The 13,165-nt window shown below is 28.9% G+C and overlaps 1 protein-coding gene across 3 annotated transcripts in view; it reads left to right on the top strand.

Annotated features, from left to right (window-relative positions):
- Positions 1-13,165, top strand: part of LOC140437299 (uncharacterized) — a 59,860-nt gene that overhangs the window by 27,559 nt on the left and 19,136 nt on the right. For 2 of the 3 annotated variants that reach the window (XM_072526740.1, XM_072526741.1), the window contains exons 2-3: positions 4,818-4,907; positions 10,040-10,340. In XM_072526740.1, coding sequence (XP_072382841.1) covers positions 4,831-4,907; positions 10,040-10,340 — 378 coding nt within the window. In that variant the 5' untranslated portion in view covers positions 4,818-4,830. Of the gene's footprint in view, positions 1-4,642; positions 4,706-4,817; positions 4,908-10,039; positions 10,341-13,165 lie in introns of those variants that run through there. The other variant, XM_072526739.1, reaches the window with a different exon arrangement.

The raw sequence follows: 13,165 nt of genomic DNA, 5'->3' as shown, positions 1-13,165 counted from the left end.
GGCTGCACCGTAATTGGAAACGGTTGATAAAGCTGCACATGATGATGATGATGATATATATATATATATATATATATATATATATATATATATATATATATATATATATATATATATATATATATATATATATATATATATATATATATATATATATATATAACTGTTTTGGATGGGTTGGAGTCAATAAAAGGGCTATTGGTTAACTATTTTTTTATATCTCGAGCTTTCAATTGTATTTACAATTATTATCAAGAGCTAAAAAAGACTAAATATCTTACAAGGTTGAACTAGAAAGAAAAAACAATTTTTGTTAACTTACCAAATAAAAATTAGTTTAGTAAATAAAAATTGCTGCTAATACATCTTTAAAAATAATTAATATAAAAATGTCCTAATCTAATAAATGCTTCTCTGAAAAATTTTTATAATTTTGAAAACATTTTTTTAATATAAAAACAATTGAATTTATAAATAAGTTAAAATATATATATATATATATATATATATATATATATATATATATATATATATATATATATATATATATATATATATATATTATATATTATTGTGATTTACTTTGACTCTATTGACGTTTATAGATGTAATCTACCTTAATTCATTATTTCATTAATTAATTAAATCAAAACAAAATATAAATCTCAGGGCTGAATGATCCTATCACTACTTACTTTTGTGGCTTCAAATATTTCTCGGTGGTTTTCTTATAGGGATAGACAAAAGAGAATCAAAATAATACACATATGGATTTCAATTAGAAATTATAATAATCGTTTATTTTATCAAAACGGAAATCGATATTCAATATTACAAATTTTATTTATTCTCCTATCTTTATTATTTCATATAAACCTTTACAGAAAAAAGAATCTTATTTCTTTTTGTCTCCTAAATTTTTTTTAAACCAATATCTGTGAATCTCTCTACGTCTGCTTTACAGAATGTTCTCGATGTTCAATTTTCTTGATATATAAAAAAAATTTTATTTATCAATATTATTGTATCTTGAAAAAAAAAGTCAACTACAATGATTTATAATAAACGATTTTTTAATAGTAAAATATGTAGTTCCATATGCCCTGTGGTATTTAACACGAAAAACAATACATTCATATCATAACAGAAAACGACTGACCTTTGCTGATGATTCTACCATGTCTTCACCCATAACACGTTTCCTTACTTGCTGGTGTTGCGATCAAAGGAAAAAACTCGTCCACGTTTTCCAAGAATGTCTCTACTCCTCTGCTAAATTTTGTTCTCATTTTCTTTCACTGCTTCGTACCGTACTCGTTCCGGCTTTCTCCTGATGCAATCTTTCAACTTTTTGAATCACTTAACACAATACTGGATAGTTTAGACTCAAGGATTTATATCATCTCTCGACTTGGCCTATTAGTCGTTCCACGATTTGTTTGATGATGCTTGTAATTTTTCAAACACAAACCGGCCTTTTTGACCGGAAAAATTGATTATTAATTCAGTTTGAAAAGTATTTTCGTGAGTTTTCACCAAGAACGTATACAGGTAGATATCATTATGGAACCCATTGTCGTTCAAGGTGGTGCAGATAGAGATGACTCAGACCTTTCTGATGTTGAGAAAAAGTAATTTATGTAAAATTGATTATTAATTCAGTTTGATAAGTATTTTCGTGAGTTTTCCCCAAGAACGTAAGATGAAATTTGATTGTGTTGTTGATATCTTTGGGAACACACATGTGTTATTTGATGGCGCCGTTTAATTTTATTGTGAATTTTATTTCCATTCTTTTATATTTGAACCCAAAAATGATAATATAGTAATTCATGTACTTGTAAAAATGTACTATTTAATATAATAAATTTTAAAATTTTATTAGTCCATTTTAAAAATATTTGTAAGATACTCACAAAATTAAATATTAATTGCTGTAAATATTTATCCAAAAACCTCGACGCCTATGGTCTTCCTTGCGTCCTTCCGCTCGACGCCGTAACTGTCTATACTTTAAAAATTCGTCACTCCGTACAATATCTAGATCGAAGTTGTTATTTGAAACGTTGGTAACGTTTGGCATTCATTTTCTTAGGTAGCTGTAGCGTCCTCTATAGATGTGTTAATTGTTGCCCTGACACCTCAAAGTCCTCTAATGTTATTGCCACAAATTGGTCGCATTGCTCTGTAGTGATGTTTTTTTAAGTAAAATTCTCCTGTCTTAACTTGGCTGCACCGTACTGATGACGACCAAATAGTCAGAGATACTATTTACTCTTTGTTCTATATATATATATATATATATATATATATATATATATATATATATATATATATATATATATATATATATATATATGTAGCGTTTTTTTCTTGTTGTCTAGGATTTAATTAATGGCCACGGGTCGATTCGAATTATAACAAACACTTTATTGTTTGACTCGTAAATTACAGGAATAAAGAACTAATGTAAACGGTAACTATAACACTATTAAAATATGACCGCGGCTTAATAGCAAAAATATGCACACGTCTGTCGTCGTACGTCATCTGGAGATGAGATGCCGTCCTATGCATATCACCTCGTCGTAGTGTTCTACCACAGTATATTGCTTAAAAAGAATTCTTTTTAAGCAATATACTGTGGTTCTACTCACACTGTGCTCTACTCCTCGTCGACCTCCTATCGACAGGGGTTTTGATTATTCTGCAATGCTGCTTGACTCTGGCTTTTGACTCGCGGTTCGGGATAAATGGAAGTTAGGAATTGGTATTTGCTGACGAATGCAATCCTATATATATATATATATATATATATATATATATATATATATATATATATAAATGTTTTGGATGGGTTGGAGTCAATAAAAGGGGCTATTGGTTAACTATTTATTATCTCGAGCTTTCAATTGTGTTTACAATTCTTATCAAGAGCTGCTAAAAAAGACAAAATATCTTACAAAGTTGAACTACAAAGAAAAAAATTTTTTGTTAACTCACCAAATAAAATTAGTTTGGTTAATAAAATTGCTGCAAATACATTTCAAAAAGAATTAATACTAAAATGCCCTTATCTAATAAATTCTTCCCTGAAATTTTAATAATTTTGAAAACATTTTCTTAACAAAAATAATTGAATTTATAAATAGTTTAAAGTAGCAACCAATTACATGTAAGCCTCAATGTCATAAATGCCAACTTAAAATTTTTACTTTTGACAATTATATTGTCAAAAATAAAATTTTGTTTAAAAATTCTTTTTCGTTTAGTAACAAAAAAGAAGATTTATTCACCATTGATAGATGTCTGAAAAAATGTAACAGATATATGCAAAATTAAATAAAAATGTGATATTTTTCAAGTTTCATATTTAAATTATAAAGAAATAATATAATTATAAATTTTGCTTAGATTTTGAATTTCTGATCTTTTGTTTAAATTATTATCACGGTATTATACAAACCATTTCCAAAAAAGTCCTTTTGAATTTATTACTTTCACTACATAAAATTTTAATGTTATCAAAATCCATAATATGGTCTTACCATTACATGCTCTACCAAAGCACAAGATGGTTTTTTAATTCTGCAATCAGTTTTGTGAGAAATAATGCGATTTGAAAGATTTCTTTCGGTCTCACCAACATAGTCAGCTTCACACTGAGTACAACTAATGCTGTATACTATATTCGTTTTTTCAAATTTGTCTATAGGATATTTAGTTTTGGAATATAAAGATGAAATAGTTTTGATGTTCTTTGTTGCTATTTTTATATTGTCAATAACCTTTAGTGTTTGTATTAATTTGGGTGTTAATGATGGTATAAAAAGTAGTGAATGATAATAGATGTTCTTATTGTTAGATAAAATGTTTTGAGATTTAGCAAAAAATGGTGTTAAGTTATTTATATTACCAATATTAGAAAAAAGCATCCTATGTAGCATATCTGGAGGATATGCGAAGAGTTTTCAATTAAAATATTTTTTAACAATTGAAGATCTTCATGTAGATAATCTGGATGAGAAAGTTTTAAAACACGTTCTTTTAATCCTGTTATAAGGTTCATTTTCATCTTATTTGGATGATAAGAGTAATAGCTTATAAATCTATTACTACATATTATGGGTTTTCTCAACCATCTGGTTTTCAACATATTGTCTGTATTTCTTACAATTCTCATGTCAAGGAATGGTAGAGAATTATTTACCTCTTCCTCAACTGTAAATGTTGATTATGATTGTTGAAAATGATTGATTTTCAACAATTTTGAAATGGTTGATTATGATTGTTTAGGAACAAAAAAAACTTTTTTCTTACTTTTATATATATAAATATATATATATATATATATATATATATATATATATATATATATATATATATATATATTATACATATATATATATATATGTATATATATATATACACATATTACTATCTATATATTCGCTGCTATATCAATCTAATATTATGTATCTTATCAAATATTCTAATTTTATTTGTTTGGGTATTTGCAAGGTTTGCAAATACCCATTATGTAAAAATTGCATACATTGATTTCTAAAAATAAAAGTACATAGTTTAAAGTATGCATGCATGGATTTTACGCAGCTCGGAAAAGCCCGTGATAAAAAAAAACGTTATCAACAGAACTATTTTCCCGTTTATAATTCCTGGCAAAAGGTCATCATATTTTAAAAAGGTTTATTTTTATGATCTGTTTTTCTATTTATTAATAGGTTTGGGCAAAATGTTACCAGTACATGTATATTCTTATTAATGTGAGTTAGTCTTAATTTTTATCTTTATTTCAGATATTGTCAGAAGATGGTTCCAAGACTAATATTTTGTGTAGTTATCATAATGGGAATCGCCAACACAGAGGCTTTCCTTGATCCTATAATGTAAGTAACTAAATAATCCGTTAATCAAAAGATATTGTAGCAAAATATTGTTTAAATAAAGATAAATCGTCTATCTTTGCTTCGCTGGATTATATTTGTTATCTATATTTGTAATTACCGTAAAACCTTCGTCTTTTGGTGCCGATTCGTTTTAAATATTAGCGATCATTCTGGTTATAATAATTTTATTGACCTATGTTTGAAATAGATTAATTGTTATTGCGGAGAATCATTTCCTCAGGCTTTTTAATTATGGTATTCTTCTTTTCCCCATTCCCCGATTCTTGAAAACTTGGCTTTACAGTATAATTTTTAGTAATTTAGTAATTTAGTACCGTTTTTGAATAATTAGTCCGAGATATTCTAATTTTTTCCTTTAATTCATGTAAATTACTTCTCTTCCTTTTGCAATTCTTAGTAGTACGGTCTGATTGGTTATCTTGTCTGTCCATGATATCCACAGGATTCGCCTATATAACCAAGTCTCGAAATCTTTAAGTTTCTTCTCCATCGCTTCAGTGAGTATCTAGGATTCAACCTCGCAGAATCTGGTCACTTCAGTCGGTTGATCTCCAAAATTTATTCTTATTCTGGCTGATTTTTTCCGGTAAAAAATTTGTATTGTATGCTACTCTTTATCATTAATTTGGACCTTTGTTAAAACGTTTATCATTTTTTAGCGTTTAACAATGTCAAATGCTTTTTGGTAGTCCACAAAGTAGATGTAAATATTGCAAGTGTAGTATCTGCATCATTCTAATAATACCTGTGTCTCTCCTACCTAAGTATTTCATGAATCCAAACTGTGCCGTGTATTCTCTCTTCACCTAGCTTGTATATTCTGCCATATACAATTTTAACAAAAAGTGTTAATGCTTGGATCATTATACTCTAGATTATCGGCAGTTTTTGGTACATGTTTTTTTTGTAATGTAATAAATTCTCAAACTAGATCTTTTGCAATCTTTTGGAATATTGTCTGTTTCATAGATGTTATTAAAGATTTTACATAGTATTCTTAAAGAATTACTGTCAAGAAGTCTAAGAAATTCAGACTGTAATCTATCTGGTTCTGGAGCTTTGCCTCTTTTTAGCGATATTATGGATGCTCTTATTTCCGCCAATGGTATAGGTCGTTTTGTCCGGTTTTCGTAGGTATTGGGAATTGGTTATCCCTCTCCTTAAAAAATAAATTTTATTTATAGTTTTTCCAGGTATTATCAATACTCTATTTGTCCACGGTTATCTCCTAATTGTCATTAATAAGTTACTTATTCTTATCTTTTTACATTTGACTGTTATTTCTCTTACCTTTTGATGTACGTTGATTGTATATGTTATCTTTTTCAAGTGCCCTCTCCGCTACGGAGTTTGGTAGTAGTGTTAAACCAGATAATGTTTATTAGTTAGGTATTTCCATAATTTTTTCAAATGGTTTTCTTAACGTATTAACGATTCTTAATATCTTTTTTTCCAATGTTATAATCCTTACTTCTCTTCACGAGTTTAATTATTACTTCCATTATGAGATTAAAGAGCAGAGGGCTTAAGGAGTCAAAGGGTTTTTAAGTTAATCAAGCAAAGGAACGCCGGTCGATTGTATTCTAGTGCGTTTTCCGTGATATGTCTTGTAACAAATATTGCGTCAGTACACGATTTTTCTCTTTGGAAGACTTGTTGTTCTTCCTCATTTAATATTTTTTTATATCTTGTTGATAAGCAATGCAAATTTATCTGTCATCGTTGTTCCACAATATTCTAATAGTTTATTTGTTCTACTTCCACTGTGCTTATTCTGGTTTGTTTATAGGTTGTGCTCTAAGATGTTTCTAATTCTGCTAATGCTACTGAGCACAGTTCTTTTAAGTAATCTATCCACATTTTTGTGTCTACTAGTTTAACCTGTATTATTTCTTTCATTTCTTGTCTCAGTCCTCTTATAAATCTCCACATTTCCTTTTATAATTTGTAAACTTTATGTTCGATGTCTTTTGAAAAGCATTCCCAGTGGCTGTTATTGGTTAATCTAACAAGTACATGCTTTTCATTGCGAATTTCCTTACAGTTGTCATATAAATGTGGTATCTTATTGTTGATGTGTTCCAGATAAGCTTTTATCTTTTCTTTGCATGTTTCTTGTACTTCTACAGAACCATGGCGTTTTGTAGTGGAATTTTTTATTCCTATTAGTCTTCTTTAATATAAGTAATTTATTAAGTTATCTTCTAGGACTTTAACTTGTATTTTTGTTATTTATTCTGCATTAACTTAAGTTATCTCAATTATACAGATAGTGGCATCGCTTGGGCTAGGTTAGACTTGCACGATGTTGCATCAGCGATTCCTTTCTTTCAATATTTATTCCCAAAATCTACCCAATAAATTAACTCTACCATCAATTCAAACATATAAGATACTCATGATAATGAAGGACTTATAGATGTGCGGTGGGAGAGTATTGAAAAGTAAACCATTTGAAAAAAAGTGTTTATTTTGTATTTTGCGTTACATGAAATTTTACAAAAATAATGTTCTTTGGTATTCAACGGTCGTTCGATCATTTTATTTTCGACAATAAACACTATTTTTTATTTTTACTTCTGACCTGACAAGTTGTGTGTCCTTAGTACAAGCGTCTCTTGTGTTGTCTTATTTTTTCCTGTAAAATGTTTTAGTTTGATTGTATCCATGTTCTTTTTCTACTTTTTGTTGCTGGAGGTCTCTTTTTTCCTTAATATTTTTCTGGCAGCAGCTCTTTTCCTGTATATTGTTTACGATTTCATCTGATGAGTTCGACAGGTAATTCAATATTTTTTTTGCTTGTTTTTTTTGTGATTATTTTGCATTTTTGCTTAAACCATTTTTTTTTCTTTTTGGTTTTGTCTTTTTTCTGATCTGCTGCTTATGTAATAGTATTTTTATGGAATGTGGTTTCTGATCTTTATTTTGTCTTTCATTTTCATTCATTTCTATATCAAATTCCATATTTTCATTTTCATTTGTGTATCTATTATTTGATATATTCGGCAAGTCGTGAATAACGAATATTTGGTATTTAGCAATTAGCAACTACTGTGTGAGGATTTCCCGTGACAAATAACCCATATTTACTGTTTCCCATCGTCAGTCGGTATTTATGTAATGTATATCCTAGTCGCTTTCGCTTACATTTACACAGTGCTCGGCGAATTGTGAATAACTATTATTCGCCGAATAGTGCATGTCTGTTCCCGACTTTAGCCGATTTGAAAAAAAAAATCTAACAGACCTACAAACTGTGCCATCTAGTAGCGAGTGGTTTATCTACAAAAGAAGCGTTTGACTTCATTTCGCCGTTTTAAGAATAGATTGGCATTGGCACTTTTTCAGTAAAAAGCCAATAGGTATATAGGTATATATAATTTTTAGAACTTAATCGACTTAATTAATATACTGTTCAATTAACTATAATCAATAGGAAAAAAAAAACAACATAAAACAGATTGTGGATACCAAAGTAGGTAGGTAGTACGCCTGAAATTGGGACCGACCACTATGAATAATTACCAAAATTTAAAAGAAGTATGCAAAAAAACGGAAACTTTAGTAAAAAATTAAAAATATACAAAATCAATAAATAAATAAATAAAGAAATGACAATAGGAGCTTATAAATTACGAAACAAAGACCTTGCTTAGAAATATGAATAATTGTTAACAAAAAACTAAAAAGAAACAAATGTATAACCGAAGGCAGTTATATATATATATATATATATATATATATATATATATATATATATATATATATGAAATGAAGTATGGAAATACTACAAAATGTCATTGATATATGCCGTTAAACAAATATGTGGAATAAAAATAAACAAGAGTAATAAAAAATACTGCACTGCATGGTGGAAAACAGACAAAAAAGAAATATATAACTTGGAAAAAATACTTAGCGGATAGAACAATAGAGAAATATGATGTATATAAACACATAAGGAAAAAAACTAAAAAAGTAGTTATAGCGCAAAAGAACAAAATGGATACAATTCGGTAGCGGAATGGAAAGAACTAGTAAAGAAAATAAGTATAATACTGTAATATGTATCTAGGCTTCTTAGACTAAGAAAAAGCTTGTGATATGATGCTCAGACAAGTACTATGGAAAAAAATTAAGGACAGGGGAATAAGCAAGAAATTATTATATATGTGACGTACAGGATCCTTTAAAAAATTGATATATAGGAAGGGACATTTGCCCCTAGCTGTATGAAGAGATAGCCCCACCTGGTTATAGTGAGAAGTGACGAAGATCTAAAGAAAAGCACTAGAGAGGTTATGAATCATAACTTTTGGTCTATTTTTCTTCATCTTTATTCTGCTCTTTTTCAGTACCGCGTTCCATATTCTTCTCTAGGTCATTCTATAGATATCACAGGAACAAAAATAAAACAATTAATAAACACTTAACTACCTAGTGGTTAGCAATTCCCAAAGCGGGAAATCCGAAACATAAATTAACAACATAACACAGAAGACATTAAAGTTTTAGTACACAGCGATCAAAAACTTCTTAGATAAAAAAGAAATAACGAGAAATAAGAAAATTTAGGTGTTTAAGACAATATTTAGATCGATATTAAACTTTGCTTGTGAATTCTGGGTGCTTAACGAGAGACAAACAAATAAATTACATGTCTTAGAAATGAAATATTTAGAAATAAAACACTTATAAAAGACTTACAAATAAAACCATAACTAGAATTCATATAACACCGACAATTAGTAATTCTGGAAATACTAGAAAAGAAGGGGAAACATGGACAATAATCGACAGCTGGATAGCAACAGAAATGAGTGGAAAAAATTTATAACATTATAGCAAAACTATATAATATAATGTTACACATTTGACAATTATATATCACATCTTTATACAGTTGTATTTATTTGCGTATAATTAAATTTTATTTACTTTTTTTAGAATTAAATATTATTGAGGCTAATGCCACATTTGATTTGTATCCATCACGTTCATTTATACATAAATTTAGGGGTTATGTCTTTCTACGTAATATTAAGAGGCTAATTTATAGTTAAATTTTTTGTCGCTAATAATAAATTAACTTTAATTATTTTAATTTTCAGGAATCAAAATATACAACAAGGATTCTTACAAGTTAATAAAAATATATTCGATCTAAATAATAATGTACTGGCCGTCATTACTTGGGTAAAATGGGTAAAGGATCAATTATCTCCGCACCTAGTAAACATCGAGACAAAAACACAAAATGTTGACAATCGATTGGCAAATATCGAAACGTTTTTAAAAAAAATGGACCAAATAGACGTAGCACAGTTGCAGATTACGCAACAGACAGCAATTGGTATACAGAACAATCTGCCTGTTATTATGGAGAAGATGAAAAACGAAATTATTGCAACGGTTGGTTCTATATTTTTTAATGTGATTGTTTTTATTAGAGTTGCTATAATAGGTGAGCAGCGAACTTCGAAGTAAATAAAAATGACCTAGGTACAACTTGTTTATAACTGGGCAAGGTTGATACCAAAATATTCGTAATTAAAATCTGGATACATTTTCTAAATAAAATTTTTTGGTTGGAATGGAGACACATGTAAATAACCAATAAACTAGCCAAAATTTTGATTTTATAATTTTGATAAAATTTTATATTTAACTACTGATATCCCGGCTGTGTTTAAATATTTCAATTTCTAAAATTGGCCTTAAGGACATTTACGGAAAACATGAGCTATGACCGAACTGTTAACTTTGATTATAAACAAAATAGCTATTTTTTTTAATCGTGTGCTACTATAAAATAGTCGGGTAATTTTTTCTAATTAAAAATTTTGTGCAACAAATTTTTGAATCTCCCTTTTTATCTAATTTCACATTAAAATATAATATTTAAAGAAGTTTTCTGGCAAGTTCATGATTTCTACAGAAATTCGTATCCCTTGATGGTCAATTAAATTAGTTTATATATTTTTAAAAAGTATCTTCTTTTAATAATTTTTAGCAAGAGTATGATTTTTACTAACCATATCATATTCGTGGAAAATGTCTTGTTTTTCGACCAACATGTAAATTATTGGTAGTTGGCATTTTAACTCAATATTATTTTTTCTTTCTCTAATTTATATACAAGGTTTCCATATTATTTAAGCTACGCGCTATTACACTATGCGCAATACTTGGGATCATGGGTGAGCCAAACAAACATTTATTATGTCTGTGGAACTAAACCCGAACTCAGTTTAAACTCTAAGTATTAATTGTATCACAAACAATTTTTATGCTACAATGAATTTTATGGACAACGTCCATGTTTTACTACAAATTTAAAATTTGTTCTTCATTTCTTTTAATATATTTTTATTATAATCTTCTTTAACTAAATAGAAAATAATAAACAATAGCCAGAACAGGAAAAAATCAACTCGTAACTGAAATGAACCTATCCGTGACAAGTGTAGAAAAAATCAGTATCTTACCTCATCACATGTTAAATTTGGTTGACCCATCGTTTCTTTATAAGTTCAAAACATTTATTACTATCATTCTAATTAAATATATTATTGGCGAAAAATTGTCAAAGTATAATAATTATGAAAAAATTTAGTTGGCTATCAAATGCTTACCAAATTATATATGTGTAAAAATATTTGCAAAGCAAATAAGGCAAATAGATGCTCACAGTTCAGATTAATTATCCTGATCCTGAGCCATTTTCTGAAAATTTTACTCAAAATTGTACATCAACGTATATACAATTTGGATTTCGTATGGGGCTTGGTACGAGGGAGGCATTATTTGGCCTCCAGATACTACTAAAAAAATATCGAGATCAACAAAAAGACGTGTTTCTCTGTTTAATCGACTACAAAAAATCGTTTGATCGAGTAAAACACACAGAAGTCATAGAAACCCTAATACAACATGGTATATACCGTAACATGGTGGCCCTTATTAAAAACCTATTTTGGTGTCAAATGACGTCGATTAAAATAGACAATAGTATGATAGCAGAAATGTCAATAAAAAGAGGAGTTCGCCAGGGCTGTGTACTTTCTCCACTATTGTTTAATATATATTCCAAAAAGATCTTCCAAAATGCCCTCGAAAATATTCAAGAAGGAATAAAAATCAACGAAGACTATGTATACAACTTAAGATACGCAGACGACACCGTCATTATTGCGGATAGTGCTGAGGGTTTGCAACGACTTTTGAATGCCACAACCAGAGAGGGAGATAGCTTGGGGCTGAATATAAACACAAATAAAACACAAGTAATGGCCGTTACACGTGCACCAAATGCCGACATTAATATTCGTATCTATAACAAACTCCAAAAATTCCAATATCTTGGTTGCTGGATAACAAACGATCTTGACTACGAAGTTGAAATACGTGCTCGTATAGAGTATGCTAGGTCTGCTTTTCAAAGAATGAAAAAATTCCTAATAAATTCTACCTTATCGTTGGATATCCGATATAAATTTGTAAAAACATTCATTTATTCCATATTATTATACGGAGTGGAAACATGGACTCTTGGAATCACAAGTATGAGACGTGTAGAAGCCTTTGATATGTTGGTTTTTCGAAGAATGCTGAAGATCTCTTGGACAGAGCACGTGACCAACAACGAGAAGAAGAATGGGGACTGAGAGAGAACTCCTAAATATTGTAAAAACCAGAAAAACGAGTTATTTAGGACATATTTACCGAGAAGAAAAATACAACTTCCTACGACTGATAATGGAAGGGAAAGTGAGAAGAGGTCCAGGAAGAAGAAAATGCTCCTGACTGAAAAATGTAAGAGACTGGACAGGCATGGATACATATTCGATACTAAGAGCAGCTCAAGATAGAGAGCAATTTGCTATAGTTATAGCCAACCATAACTTTTTAATTTCAATTTGGATATCTGAAGCTATTCGGAAAACGTCTTGAAACTTTAATTTTTAAGACAGAATTGGTTAAAAATCAACATTTCAAAATTCGCAATACAAATTTTTACTTAATTCGATTTTTTCAAAAAAATCGCCATTTAATTTATAATCAAAGTTAAGAGTTTTCATACATCTCATTTTTGCGGAACTGTTCATGATATAATATAGTGATTGATATATAGAAATTGAAATAGGTATATAAATCGAGGGAAGATATGACGAGTTAAATAATAGTTATCTTTATACGGATTAAATGTTTCGATTTCCTCTTTGGAAATCATTTTC

Source organism: Diabrotica undecimpunctata, chromosome 3 (genome assembly GCF_040954645.1).
Source record: "Diabrotica undecimpunctata isolate CICGRU chromosome 3, icDiaUnde3, whole genome shotgun sequence".
Lineage (NCBI taxonomy): Eukaryota > Metazoa > Arthropoda > Insecta > Coleoptera > Chrysomelidae > Diabrotica > Diabrotica undecimpunctata.
Note: the sequence above shows the minus strand (reverse complement) of the source record. Positions and strands in the feature narration are given on the sequence as shown.